Source organism: Danio aesculapii, chromosome 16 (assembly GCF_903798145.1).
Source record: "Danio aesculapii chromosome 16, fDanAes4.1, whole genome shotgun sequence".
NCBI lineage: Eukaryota > Metazoa > Chordata > Actinopteri > Cypriniformes > Danionidae > Danio > Danio aesculapii.
This window is the reverse complement of record NC_079450.1, coordinates 36,243,153-36,258,348: the sequence shown is the minus strand read 5'-3', so window position 1 is coordinate 36,258,348 and position 15,196 is coordinate 36,243,153. Positions and strand designations below refer to the sequence as shown.

At 42.5% G+C, this 15,196-nt stretch overlaps 2 protein-coding genes across 3 annotated transcripts in view; one reads left to right on the top strand and one right to left on the bottom strand.

Annotated features, from left to right (window-relative positions):
• Positions 1–627, top strand: part of trpv6 (transient receptor potential cation channel, subfamily V, member 6) — a 24,418-nt gene extending 23,791 nt beyond the window's left edge. The window contains 1 exon segment of the mRNA XM_056475813.1: positions 238–627. Coding sequence (XP_056331788.1) covers positions 238–475 — 238 coding nt within the window. The 3' untranslated portion in view covers positions 476–627.
• si:dkey-26c10.5 (uncharacterized protein LOC563797 homolog) lies at positions 609–15,196 on the bottom strand. 2 transcript variants are annotated; one of them, XM_056475814.1, is made up of 7 exons: positions 14,938–15,196; positions 14,644–14,757; positions 5,518–5,625; positions 3,722–3,823; positions 1,901–2,052; positions 1,716–1,816; positions 609–1,024 (listed from the first exon to the last, which is right to left on the bottom strand). In XM_056475814.1, the coding sequence occupies exons 1-7, from the start codon at positions 15,032–15,034 to the stop codon at positions 901–903; spliced, it is 798 nt and encodes a 265-aa protein (XP_056331789.1). In that variant the 5' UTR covers positions 15,035–15,196; the 3' UTR covers positions 609–900. The 2 variants fall into 2 exon arrangements, with proteins under 2 accessions (XP_056331789.1, XP_056331790.1); XM_056475815.1 differs by lacking the exons at positions 14,644–14,757; positions 14,938–15,196 and adding an exon at positions 5,706–6,149.

The following is a 15,196-nucleotide window of genomic DNA, read 5'->3' as shown; positions in this document are numbered from 1 at the left end:
ATTGCTCAGAGTGCCTGGCACACACTCCCTGTGCTAGCAGGTGGTCATGTTGTAAGTCACCTAGCATTATTTTCATACCTAGCAAAATTTTCAAGTGCTGAGTAATATCATTGTGCCCGCTGCAGCCATGGTACGGCAGCAAAAAACCTTGAATATTACGCAGGAATGTGTACACAGGCATTCATTTCGAATTAAACTTGCAGCGTTTAACTAATCCTCTATATCTAATGATTCCAGAGTGGAGGATCGCAATGACATAATGGCCCAGAAGTTGAAACGCTACATCGATGCATTCTCAACAGATGTAAAAGCACCCAAAGAGGAGAAACCTTCTAAGAGTGATGGAGAGCTAAGCATTACTGAGAGCAACAAAGAAAAATCGAAGAAATCAAAAGAGCGTTGGAGTCTCATTCGCAAGAGTATAGAGTGTGAAAAGGAAGAATGTGTGGATTGTCCAAATTTCAGGTTTCTCTAAAAAGCGCTCAGGATTTAGTAACATTTAAGTTACTAAAAGGGTACTAGTATTAAAAGGGTTCCTGTTAAGTTATTCTGAATTATCTTAGTGTTGTATAATATGCAAATATATAGGTGTGCACCATCAATACTGGTAAATATAAAGGTGGAAGTTTAATTAAGAAATACAAACAAAAGCATATCAAACAGAATGTAAGTGCAATTCATTACTGTGTGAACATTAGACACATTTAGTGCAAATAACAAGCTTTGTGTAAATGATGAGTATGGTTAGAAATGAGTGCAACCGTAATGCAAATAAAGCACATAATATCAAAAAAGGTTTTTGCACAATTATGTATGAAAAAAAAAAGGACTGTTCACTGTTTTGTCCTCATTTCTGATGATTCTGAGTATGTACTGAATTATGGTATGGATTGGTGTGGTCTACATTTTCTGACAGATGTACTGTAGGTTCAGTCTGCAGGGCGCTGGCTGCCAGCTCCGCTCTGCCTGTTTCTCTCCAACCATGATGCCACATTCTCCAGAGGAAGAAGAATCTCCCCAGTATCTGTATGCATGCACAAGTAGCATACTCATTCAGTCACATTTAAATTGTATCAAAGTATCCAATTTAGAAGTATTGTTTTTTAACCATGTGATAAGTTATAAAGGCGATACACAAATAAATTACAAGTGGCCTGTTTTCTATTATTTATATTCTTTAAGTGAACAAACAAAACCCAAGAAATAATTTAAATATATATTTTTAAACATTTGAAAACTTAGTATAAAATGTAACTGAATTAAACTCAGGGAGTCACCTTTTGACCTCATCAGATGGTTACAAAACAATAGTTTTGTAAATACAAAATGTATGAAAATATAAATAACAGAAAAATCAGATTTTTCATCGGAGTACACTTAATGGGATATTTCATCCAAAAATAAAAATCTACTCACTATTTACTCAGTATTTTTTCCCTGCTAAACACAAAATAAGATACTCTGAAGAATGTTGAAAACCAATAGCCCAAAAATAAATAAATATATAAATAATCCAAAATTCAATGTTTCTGTATATCTACTTTTCGGTTCAACAGAAGAAAAAGTCAAACACGTTTGGAATAAGCTGAGAATTTAAAGATTTTTTTATCACCTTTTTTTAAAAAACAAGAATCGCCCTTCAGCAGCCAGTTTACACTGCATGCTTTTACCTTTCCCTTAATAATAATATAATTGTTAACATAATTGTTTCCCACCTCACTGTCAATACAGTGTTGTTAATCCACATCCATTGATTGGTCCCCACAAGACTCAGGCCAATCCAGTAGTGTATAAGTGCCCTCTTTTTCAGAAACATCTGCAGAGAAGACATATTGTTCCCTGAGGCAAAACACATTGATACGACAATCACTCCTGTTAGATTTAACTTGGTTTTACCGACCTGCACACGTTCATTAGTGATGACAGCAAGATCTCCTCCTTTCCTCTGGCACTCCTCTCTGCTCTTCTGCCAGGTGAGACGCGTCTCGGACAGGAAGTAACAAGTGTTCTCGAATCTCAGCCAGCCACTGCCACAGTCACGGCACAGACCCTCTACACACACACACACACACACACACACACACACACACACACACACACACACACACACAAACAAGACAACACTTACATAAAAATAGGTTATATGCACTGGAAAGGTCTAATTAAGTCAATATAAAATATTCATTTCAATCAAATATCTGTTTTAAAAATCATTGAACTTAAAGGAACTCTTCAGAAATAGGCTCGTTTTACAAGTAACCTAGGGTTAAACATTCATTTATTCACTCATTTTCCTTCAGATTTATCTGGGGTTGCCACAGCGGAATGAACCACCAATAGTGTATGTTTTATACGCATCGGATGCTCTTCCAGCTGCAATCCAGCACCATGCTGGGAAACTAGGGTTGAACAGTCGAGTTTCAACATTTTTTGAATCCATTCAGCTGATCTCCCAGTCTGGTGGGAGCACTTTTAGCTTAGCTTAGCATATTCTAGGCCAATATGACTAGGAACTAAATACTCTCATTCTTTTGCTGGAATGAGAGCAAAGTTCTTAGCCATATCAGCCTAGAAAATAGCAACTTTTTAATTTCCATCAGAGTCAAGCTTTAAATAGGATCAAAACTTTTTTTTGAGCGACAATGCTCAAAAAGTTCAATTATTTATGCTAAGCTAAGCTAAGCTAAGCTAAATTTTCTCCCGCCAGACCTGGAGATTGGCTACACAAGTTTCTGATGTTGAAATTTGTAGGATTAGCATTATGGTGAAAAATAAAACCTCTAATTTGGTTTGAGGATGGGCTGAAAAAACTTTAAGACTGTATAAACTGTATGATCATGCAGGGTTATTTGTTTGGTTCTTTGATAATTACATTAAGGCATGTTGTTGTATACTTAATCCTAAAGATAATAGTTAATATGATCTATTTGCAAACAAACTGCACAAGTTTACACTGTATTTTGGGAACTGAATATTTTAGAGATGGTGCACCCAAAAATGTTCCAAGCCAGTGTTGAGTTGTTGTTTTTCCTTCATTCTGTTGAACACAGAACAACAAAAAACTCTAATTGATTTGGAACAAGTGAGGGTGAGGTAATGATGACAGAATTAAAATTTGAATAATTAATTATGCCCTTAATGAGAGACACCTGTGTGCTAGTGATGGGAAGTTCTGATATTTTCTGTGAGCCAGATCTTTCAGTTTGTTTCAATAAACCGGTTCAAAAAAAACGGATCACCTGTTCTTTTATACTACAACGCAATGACATCATCCACAATGAGGTAATGACAGTCCTCCAGTGTTATGACTCAACATATTAAAAATATGTAGTTCGCAATGTAGTTAAAAAACATCACCATGATCTGAAAAGTTTCTTACAATTAAGTTTTGCAACACAAATAAAGCATGATTTACTTCAAATCCCATATTGATTTTCTGTTATGAAATAAACGCAAGTTATTTTAGTTATTTCGACGGTGCCGTGCTGCTGTCATGCACTGTTTGTGTTCGGTTCACCACCTGCTGAATCACGCATGCACAGTATTATCAGTTCACCGGTTCTCAAATCTGATCACTGTGTAGTGTTCTAGTGACTAAATAACAATTTCACTTGTCAAACATCTTGTAGAACAAAATAGAATTAATTTCCACCAACTACAAAAAAACATATCAGGTCTCGCAGTGTCATGAATAAATAAAGTCTGTGGTTTACAAACTCACGCGCTTTTTCGAATGGCTGTTGGTAAACTTCTTGACATTTCTTCAAGGTGCATTCCTGTTCCAGAGTGGTCTCTGTCGGCTGGCATGAGTGCATCCCAGTCACTGTTCATAAAATATGCAAGGTCAGTCACCGTTTTCAACTAAATAGCAGTTACTATACTTATTTCCTACTTACAGTCCAAGTAAAGCTGCTTTAAAAAAGTTTTTATTTTGTATATTTTTAAAACAAATTTTCTAAAGACATATGCGACTCTATTTTTAATCTAATCATTTTAACTTACTATACATTTTAATTGAGTCTCAGTGTGTATCAGAATCATAATGAGCTTTATTTTCCAATAGTGTGCAAACACACAAGGAGTTTTTTGTGGTTGAGAAGAGCAGAGGGTACATAAGAACACAAGAGAACAGAAAGGGCATTTAAATAAGTCAGAAATTAAGTAAACAATAAAATTATTACGTAAGTCTAAGTTTTCTTCTAGTAAAACCATTCAGAATAAGATGATTAAAAAAGGGACAAAAGAAAAACATAAAAGTACAGAGAAGCTGAAAATCCAGGCAGCCATCTGTGGTGCAGTATTGGACATATTAATTCAATAATTGTGAAGTACAACAATTTCTATAGAGAAAAAAACAATACTGGACATTTACGTCAACAAAAGCTTCACAAATAGACATTTTCCTGGTTCATTTATTTTTTACTTTTGAAATATCCGGCGGTGTATAGCAGCTTTTGCATTTTTATGCAAGTAGTTATGTACACTGAGGGTAATGGAGAAATAATGGAGGAAATTACACATGCAAAGTTTGAAATAATGTTCTTTCAAGGTTTCAGTTAAAAAATAATATCAGGAAAAAAAGCCAGAATTTGATCTTCAAGCAAAGGAAAAAAGCCCTATACGTGTAACTTCTGCTCTTCTAAAATTTTATGCGACTCAACTTTTAACATGCATTACACAGAGATGCTTTTGCTTGCAGTACATAAATGGTAGCCTCGTTTGTTTTATTCAGGCAATGTTATTGTGAATTCATAAAAGGTATGATTTGCTATATGTGGGGATTTCACATTGACAATGTTATTATAGTGTACATTTTGTATATTGAATCTCCTTTTCAAAACACTTTATTTACTATAGTATATCATGTCTAAGGCTTGTTCACTAATGGGGACCTCACTTTAGTCAACTGTGCATTCAAGTGCCCACCAGGATATAAAAACATGAATACATAGACACATAAGCACACACGCACACACACACACACACACACACACACTTACACACATCTATACACCACATGACAATTAAAGTAAAGTATTATTTGGAAGATGCACTTATATGTTCTTCTTTAAAGCCCATACAGAACTCTGACATATGTGGCCATTTTATATCAGAGAAAAAATATATATAGCCTGTATATTTTACCCAAGTTCATCTAATAAATTCAGTAAATTCAAGGTAAGTGGGAATATATAGCTTATACTTTTACTATATTGTTGCCAAAATCTTTCAAATGTAACAACGTGGCGTTTCCTATAGCAGATAATATAATAATAATAATAATAATAATAATAATAATAATAATAATAATAATAATATTTATTATTATTATTATTATTATTATTATTATTATGAACAATAATAATAATGAATAACAATTATAGCAGATATGTAATATATAATATGACATATGTAATATTAAGAATTGAAAATATAGTCCACATTGTGTTAATAAGATATTATTATCTTAAAAGTTACAAGTTGTTCTGAAGGGTACGTACTACGTAGGCTACTTACACTTAATAAACAGTACAATGACCACAATCAACAAGAGGACGCAGATGACCAAAAGAACCAGGGAAACGACGCGGTAAACACGAACTCTCTGGTAAATATCTGATGAATCTGGAAGAGAAGAAAAAAAAACAATCTGTCGGTACATCGATGTCAGTCAATAACGGAAGTGCAAAGACAACATGCATCACCTGAATCCGGCGGCAGTGGTTTCGGTTTAGGCTTGCCGTCTGTGGACTTGCCGAAATTGCACAGTTTTACGTACATGTTTATGCTAACGCGTCTTAATTCGACGAAGGTCAGAGAATCTAAATGAATCTGCACACCCTTCAGTAGGTTAGTGCGCACTTGCCCGCAGCTCGGCTCTTTATGAGCGCGCGGATGCACTTGAGGGGTTCTCGGCCGCGCGCAGGGGCTTTGAAGACCTTCATCCGTCACTGTAGCAACACACACACACAGTCTGAGCAGACTATCAGTAACACAATACCATCTCTGTGTCCTCGGATGCCCTGCTGAAACTAAATAAGATACCCGCTGTCCTCCAGCTGCAACTCTGTCTGAGATATGCGTCGTTTACATATGGACATACAAAACAACTTCTAATTTGTGTGGATCAGTTGTTTGGGTTAACTAGAATGATAAAGATGCTGAATGACTTAAATATAGCCTACAATAGGTTTTCCCAAACTCACTCACCTTTCTTTGGCTTAATCCCTGTTTTTTCAGGGGTTACCACCGCTAAATGAACTGTCAATTGCTCTAGCATAGAGTTTTTATGTGGCGGAAGCTCTTCCCAGCACTGAGAGTACACTAACTTATGAGTACACTTAATACCCAGTGCTGGGAAACACCCAGTTATCCCAAACTGTGAACACCAAGTAATTTTCAAAGGGTTTCAAATAAATATATAAAAAACTAATTTTTGGTTAATATAAATTAAATTAGGCCTACTATGCCGTGGTCAGGACCACAGTAAGACTGTAGGGGCCTGGGCTTTTATTCTTCTTGAAGGCCCTTCATCCAACAGAATCTTAATAACCACAAAGAGATAACAACCTTGTATTTTGCTGGAATAAATGGCATTTAAAAATATCCAAACCCATAAACCATCACGTAAAATATAGCCAATGCATATGGCTGCATTATGCAGTTAACGCTACGCCACCGTTTAGAACTGCTATATCGTGCATTCAGAACAAATCTATGTGATAAGTCCAGATAAACTCTTGCATTATTGCAGCCCTGGCTGTGGTGAAAAACGTCTTGTGAAAATTAGCCGTGGTTTTACCGTGGCCCAAATTAAAATAGATGATCTGTCACCATTTACTCATCTTCCATTTGTTTTAAACCTGTTTGAGTTTCTTTCTTCTGTTAAACACAATGGAAGATATTCTGAAGAATGTTGTGAAAAACATACTTCCATAGTGTTCCTACTATGTCTATGGCTGCTGTTTTTCCCAACATTTTGTAGAATATCTTGTTTTGTGCTCAACAGGAAAATAATTTCATAAGTTCTTAATATTAGAACCACTTGAGGATGAGTAATTAGGGAATTTACATTTTCTTGAATTATTATTTTTTGTGGGGGCGGGTGAACTATTCCTTCAGGGCAACATGTTGCTAATTAAAATGGGAGATTGGTGGACAAAACAGGCAATATTGTCTCATATAAAGGCGTTGCCTTCCCTCAAGAAATGGGAACTAAATGTATTTCAAGAAAATGCAAATATTGAAACAACTTAAAACATTTTGTGACAAAAAACAAAATCAATTTAAATATATGTTTATAATCAAATTATTTATTTATATATATATATATATATATATATATATATATATATATATATATATATATATATATATATACATATATATATATATATATACATACACACACACACACACACACACACACACACACACACACACACACACACACACACACACACACACACAAAATATCTTCTTTTGTGTTCCACTTAAAACAACAAACAAGTGAAGGGTGAGTAAATCTGAAGCAGTGCATATTTTTTTCTTGTTAAAAAAAGTATAATCTAAAAATGCCTAAAGTAACTTTCACAAATTGATGTAAATACGAATATTAAGAAGGTGAACAGATTCACAAAAACAAAACATCATGGAAACACGATACTAAAATAATGCAATAAACGTTCATTTGAACAAGCATAAGATGAAGCTTTAATTCCTAATAATGTACATAATTAAAAGCAGAAACTATAAAATTAATAGAACTGTTTTTTTTTTTATTATTTTTTCGGGGTTTTCACCTTTAATTGATAGGACAGTAGAGAGTATTGACAGGAAAGTGTGGAGAGCAGAGAGAGGGGAAGGATCGGCATAGGACCACAAAGCAGGAATCGAACTCAGGTCGCCATGCGCACCTACGCACTAACCACCACATATCTGGTGCCGACAGAACTGTTTTTTAAGCAATAAAATAAATATGTATCACAGTAAAAATGACCGGATCAACATTTTTCACTACCAAAAACAAAAAAAAATAAAATGAACAATTGAAAATTGAACATGCCTGTTAGTAGGGCTGTGTGATACTGTAAAAAAACTGTTTTACTGTTAATAATAATTAAGGATGTTTTACATTTATATAGCACTTTTCTGGACACTCAAAGTGCTTTACACATTTTGAGAGGAATTTCCTTACCCACCACCAGTGTGCAGCATCCACCTGGATGACGCAGTGGCAGCCATATTACCCCAGACCACACACCAGCTGTTTGGTGCAGAGGAGACAGAGTGATGAAGCCAATTATGATATGGGGATGATTAGGAGGCAATTATGGACAGATGCCAATGGGCAATCTAGCTGACTGATGGACATATATATGTGTGTGTGCATGTGTGTTTGTGTGTGTGTGTGTGTGTGTGTGTGTGTGTGTGTGTGTGTGTGTGTGTGTGTGTGTGTGTGTGTTTAATACATGCTTCAGTGAATCAAATATATGTATTTATTTAAATTATATTTAAATTTAGTAACAAAACATATTGAATTTTCAGTGTTTTGAGAGATATTTCGTATGTTCTGACCTACAGTAATCCCCAATTACTTATTTCTGAAGTTGCTGTATGGGTCAAAGTTTAAACTGTTTAATTTGATATTATTTTACAAGTGAAGTGTCTTGTAAACGCTTGCAATGTCTATCAGTCAGCTAGATCTGCCAGTTTCAGACTGTTAAAAAAAACTTTCTGGTGCAATTATGCATTCACATTGGTATGAACCATTATAGGGGTGGTCAAATGTATTGCTTGCATTTTATTACATAAACTATACATATTATTATTTAAGATGCAGATCAGAGGGAACGCTACGGTTACTAAAGTAACCCTTCGTTCCCCGAGGGGGGGAATGGAAATGCTATGTGGAAACTTCCACTATGGGGATTTCGTCAGAAACCAATCATCTGAAAGAGTATAAAAACGAGCCAATGAAATGCCAATGAGTTGGCACATCAGCGTGCACAGCTGGCGTCAATGACAATCAGTCATGCTATAAAGACGCAGCCAGTGCCATGCTCGACATCCTTTTCTAGCTGAAGAGACTTTCACGCTCAACAGCTAAGGGACATTAGTTGTGGCGAAGGAACATAGCATTTCGGTTCCCCCCCTCGGGGAACGAAGGGTTACTTTAGTAACCGTAGTGTTCCCCTTCGGATGGGGAACTCCAATGCTATGTGGAAACTTCCACTATGGGGAAATCTATGGAAATCGCCACAATGAAAGAACCTTACTGCGTCCCTGGCAAAGGGTGTGCCACGCAGTAGAGCGAGCGCACCTACAACGCCCCGAGACACAGTCTTCCAACGTGTCCCCTGGCCCTTACTTACCTTACTTACCTGTTCAGGAACAGTTATATTTTTCGGGGAGTCGCAATAGCCCAGGTTATAATACGACAGTACGTTGGGAAAGCGTTCAGTCCCGATAGGGAGGATGCTGCGGAGCTCACCTGCTACCCAGAGGGGAGACCTGGTGACAACCTATGGACTAGCCCAGAGATGGGGAGTCCGTGCATAAGGATGGTTAGTGGGGAGGGAAGACACGAGCCCGCCTAGAAGGGGGGACTAAACCGTGGCTGAGTGAGCGTATGGGATCGCCAGCGGGGATCACACATAGCAGGCACCTATACCCAGAACGCGGGCTGACCAGCGTGCATGCCAACAACGTAATGGGCCAACACCTGACTCCTCCGCTGAGTCAGATGCTGGGGGCCTCGGAGGAACTCTGCAGGGTTCGCCAAATGGTGAACAGAACTGACAAAGCTGAAAAAGCGCATGTATTTCCGGGTTAGAATGGCGCAGCAAGCGTGTTTCGACACCTTAACTGAATCGTTTCCTCAATCACCAAGGGTTTCGAAGGGATTGCCACGTAGGTTCGTTAGCACTACCGCGAGATCCCAAGAGGGCATGAGAGGGGGGCGGGGTGGAAACATCCGCCTCGCACCTCTGAGGAACCGGATGATGAGGTTATGCCTCCCCACGGTGCCGCCATCCACCGCATCATGATGAGCAGAGATGACGGCCACGTAAACCTTCAGTGTGAAGGGCGACATTCAGTGAATAGACTCCACCTCAGGGCGTAGGCATGCCTCGTAGAGGATGCTCCAGCCTGAGTGATGGTATTAACCACCGCCACCGGTAGGTTACCTAAGTCTTCCTCGACGTGTCTATGGACCACACGTGGAGGTTCCACAGATCTGGGCAAGGGTGCCAGATGGTGCCCTGTCCCTGAGAGAGTAGGTCCTCTCTCAAAGGGACCCGCCAGGGGGGGGCCGTCACGAGAGTTCTGATATCCAGGTCCGGCTGGGCCAGAGAGGCGCAACTAGCAAGACCTGCTCCTAGTCAACCCTGACCTTGCACAGTAACTGCGTAAGTAGGCTCACTGGGGGGAACGCATATTTGCGCATGCCCCGAGGCCAGCTATGGGCCAGTGCATCCATGCCGAGGGAGCCCTTGGTCAGGGAAAAAAAAACACTGGCAATGAGCATTCTCGGTGGAAGCAAACAGGTCGACCTGGGCTTCCCCGAAGCACGCCCATATCAGCTGGACAGATTCGGGGTGGAGTCGCCATTCTCCCGGGGTAAGGAGCTGCCATGAGAGCCCGTCGGCCACACGGTTGAGCTCGCCCGGAATGTGAACAGCAAGCAGCGACATCAGCTGCGTATGACTCCAGAGCAGACGGCGAGCGAGCTGAGACATGCAGCGAGAGCGTATACCCCCCATACGGTTAATATACGCTACCATCGCCGTGCTGTCCCTCCTGACCAGCACGTGTTGCCCCCTCAGCACCGGTAAAAAGTGGCGCAGAGCGAGAAACACTGCCAACAGCTCCAGGCAGTTGATATGCCAATGCAGCTGGGTTCCCTTCCACAGGTCCGCAGCAGCATGCCCGCAACACACGGCCCCCCAACCCGTACTGGAAGCATCTGTCGAAACGACAACATGCCTGGACGCCTGACCTAAGGGCACTCTGGCCCGTAGGAAGGAGGGGTCCCTCCAGGGGGTGAGGGTGCGGTGACACAGTGCAGTGACAGTCACTCGGTGTGTGCCCGCATGCCATGCGCGTCTGGGGACCCGATTGTGAAGCCAATGCTGTAGTGGTCTCATATGCAGCAATCCAAGCGGTGTGGCCGCGGCTGCGGATGCCATATGCCCCAGGAGCCTCTGGAATGATTTCAGGGGGACCACTTTTTTCCTATCAAACTCACTCAGACATTTTAGCATTAACTCGCGCACGCTCTCATGAGAGGCGCGCCTCCATAGTGATCGAGTCCAGCTCCAACCCGAGAAAGGAGATGATCTGCACGGGGGCGAGCTTGCTCTTTTCTCGGTTGACCTAAAACCCCAACAGGTGGAGGTGCCGGAGCACCTTGTCTCTGTGCATAATCAACTGCTCCCGAGTGTGGGCTAAAATCAGCCAGTCGTCGAGATAGTTGAGTATGCGGATGCCCGCGAGCCGAAGGGGCGCGAGGGCACCCTCTGCGAGCTTGGTGAAAACCCACGGAGACGGAGAGAGCCCGAAGGGGAGGACCTTGTATTGCCAGGCTCGACCTTCGAACGCAAACCGCAGAAACCGCCGGTGGCGTGGAAGTATGGAGATATGGAAATACGCGACCTTCAGGTCTATTGCTGCAAACCAATCCAGAGGACGAACGCATCGGATGATGCGCTTCTGCGTGAGCATTCTGAAGCGCAGCTTGTGTAGGCAGCAGTTCAAAACGCGCAGATCTAGGATTGGCCATAGCCCACCGCTCTTTTTGGGCACTATGAAGTACGGGCTGTAAAACCCGCTCTCCATCTCGGCTGGAGGGACCGGCTCAATTGCATCCTTCGCCAGGAGGACAGCAATCTCCTCTCGCAAGACAGGGGCGGACGCAGGGCTGACCCTGGTGAAATACACGCCCGTGAACCTTGGAGGCCGTTTCGCGAACTGAATCGCATAGCCGAGTCTGATCGTACGGATGAGCCATTGCGACGGGCTGGCCCGTGCTAACCAGGCAGGCAGAGCCCTCGCAAGTGGCCCCATCCGCACAATCGCTGACGTGCCAGCGGCGGGGGAGCGTGGAGTAAGTGGGCTTGCCCGGGGAGCGCTGGGGTCCCACGGGAGAACAGGAGACGAGAGGCTTGCTCTCGTCTCGCACCCAAACTCCAGAGGAATGCCAGCGGGGTGCTCGGCGCGGCCGCTTGGCCGGAGGCGCGGGCGGGAGCACCGGAGCAGATCTTGAAGCCACAGGCGGGCGCCCTTGGTGAGGAGCAGCAGAGGTGGATGGCTCGGCGGGGGGAGCGGTCTTACGTTCCTGCCGATAGATGACTTTGCCCATCGCATCCGACTGCTCCTTCACCGCGGTGAACTCCTGGGTGAATTCACCCACGGTGTCGCCAAACAGGCCAGCCCGGGATATGGGCGAGTCGAGTATCAACTTCGCGCATATCTGCTAGGTTAAGCCAGAGGTGGCGTTCCTGGACCGCTAGTGTGGCCATCGACCTTCCCAGGGCACACGCCGCTGACTTGGTGGTACGCAGATCATAGTCAGTTGCGGTGCGGAGCTCATGGAGCAGGCCTAAATCGGAACCACCCTCGTGCAGTTGGGCCAGCACCTGTGCTTGGTAGCGCTGGTAAGTGGCCATAGAGTGCAAGGCGGAAGCAGCCTGGCCCGCAGCTCTGTAGGCTCTGGCTCCGAGGGAGGCAGATAACCTGCATGCTTTGGACGGGAGCTGAGGCAGACCCCGCCAGGAGGAGGCGCCACGCAGACATAAATTGACCGCAATGGCGCGCTCGATCTGGGGAATCACCTCATACCCCCTGGATGCTCCACCATCGAGGGTGGTGAGGGCAGAGGCGCACGCAGATCGGGCAGAGAAAGGTGCCCTCCAAGACTGCGTGAGCCTACTGTGCACTTCCGGGAAGAAGGGGACGGGAGGTCTAGAAGGCTTCGCCCTCTTATCCTCCACGTAGCACCCATCTAGTCGGTCCGGCCGCGGAGCTGGGGGATAAACCATCTCCAACCCCACGGCCGAAGCAGCCCGGGAAAGCACGGCCAGCATATCCGCTTCTGGATCCGGGACCGTGCTCGCCACCCCAGAGGGAGGGAGCGGGTCCGGATCCTCGTCGCATAATGATAGCCCACCCTCCGATGCAATGATGGACATCTGGTCCTCGGTGTCATCAAGCAAAAGGGCGACCATCCCTAAGGACGGATCGCTTCTCTCGCTAGAAGCCCTCAGATCTGCCCGAGTGCCAACCGCAGAGCGGGGGACAACTGGAGTGGGTCGCCCTTTTGCAAGGGCGAGCCGCGATCTTAGCTGCGCAACAGACATAACGTCGCAATGACGGCATGGACTGCTCGCGAGCACCGCATTGACGTGCTGGACCCCCAGACATGCCACTCAGAGCTCGTGCCCATCATCCGGGGACAGGGAACCACCACATCCAGAAACGCACGGTCGGAGCGACATCTTTAAAAAAACACGCCGCTCGACCGTGTTGCTCTTTTAGAAAACTTTCTTCCTTATACCAGCCGCTCTTAGAGGACCGGACCCAAGAACACCAGGCAAGGGCGAAGAACCCAGCTCGACTGTGTCTCGAACTCTCTCTGCGCAGCACAGCTTGGAGAAACCCTCAATGACTCTCTCAGAAGCTTGTGAAACGCTCTGAAAGCGAAAGGATGTCGAGCATGGCACTGGCTGCGTCTTTATAGCATGACTGATTGTCATTGACGCCAGCTGTGCATGCTGAGGTTGTCAACTCATTGGCATTTCATTGGCCCATTTTTATACTCTTTCAGATGATTGGTTTCTGACGAAATCCCCATAGTGGAAGTTTCTACATAGTATTGGAGTTCCCCATCCGAAGGGGAACTATTTCTCACCATTAAAGAGCTGACCCCATACATCTTATTTTGATGTCCTTCTGAGGGATCAAGTGTTAATTATGGGGGTCATCCCCCCAAACCCCCCTGTAAATCGCACCCTGGCTGTAATCTAAATTCCAGTTGTGCGAATGCAGCATTAAATTATTGATACATAATGACATTCTGGTAACTGCAGCTTGATTTTTACTGTACATGTAACCATTTTGTTTTAACAGTGTAGGCTATTTCTAGATAATTTTCATATGTCCTCCTTTATTTTGAAATAAGAAATTTTGTTTGTTTTGCTTGACACTTTCTCTAACTCACTGACCAATCAATTTGTTTTGTTTTTTCTCCATCTGTTTTAGTTCCTCTTTTTGGTCTTTTTCACTTGTTTCAGAGACAGCCGACAGACAGGCAGATATACCTAAAACATGACTTTTGCTGCCTGTTCAAACTACTTATCTAAAAAGAGTTTAAACGACACAATTCTTATCTTTAGTTTTGTTTTGTTTTTTGGTTTACATTGTTTTATGTTCAATCCACTTAAATTTGTAAAAACGATTAAGTTAACTTAATCAATTTGTTTTGGGACTACATTTTGGAATTGTGTGGAGCCCAAGCATTTTTTACAATCTACTTTAATCACACATTATTATAGTGCACAATCAATATGTGCATGCACTGCAAAACAGTATTCCATAAATTAAAAATACTGCATTTATTTTGTTTTTATAAAAGTGTGTTACCTTTATTGACTGTATAAGAGCGAGTTGAAGAAGGCGCACCGTACACATATTCAGAAGGGTTAGTGAGAGTGGAGTAAACATTGCCTTCATCTGCAGTCTTCTCTTCAGTGTCAGCTGGAGACGTCCAGTTCAATAGAACAATAATCATGCAAAGAAAATATGAGAGATTAGTAATTTAATTAGATTAAAAAAGTTTGTATCATCCTGCTAATAACACACACTCCCATTAAACACACAGTGAGTCCTGAGTTTGAACTGTAAAAAAAAATAATGCAAAAATAAAGATTTGATTACCTTTGGTCTCCTGCTCGTCCACATTTTCTCTCTCAGTGTGCTCCTCAACCAGCGCAATCTCCTCTAGCTCCACTTCTACCACTTTCTGGCTCGCCATTGTTTTGTATGTGTCTGTTTGTGAGTGCTAATTCCCTTGAGTTTCGTTTTCCTGACTAAGTTCCCAGTATGGTCCAGACTGGTCAGTTAACTGATTTAATTTCCAGCTAGAAATCCTGAGCTGATGCTGCTTCTCAGATCACAACACTTCTGATTTTCACAC

Coding starts and splice junctions, on each gene's coding strand:
- si:dkey-26c10.5 (XM_056475814.1), bottom strand. CDS start 15,034: ATGGCGAGCCAGAAAGTGGTAGAAGTGGAGCTAGAGGAGATTGCGCTG. Junction 5,626..14,643: donor CTCTTATACAGTCAATAAAG/GTAACACACTTT, acceptor CTTCTCTTCCAG/ATTCATCAGATATTTACCAG. Junction 2,053..3,721: donor ACAGCCATTCGAAAAAGCGC/GTGAGTTTGTAA, acceptor GTGTGTGTGTAG/AGGGTCTGTGCCGTGACTGT.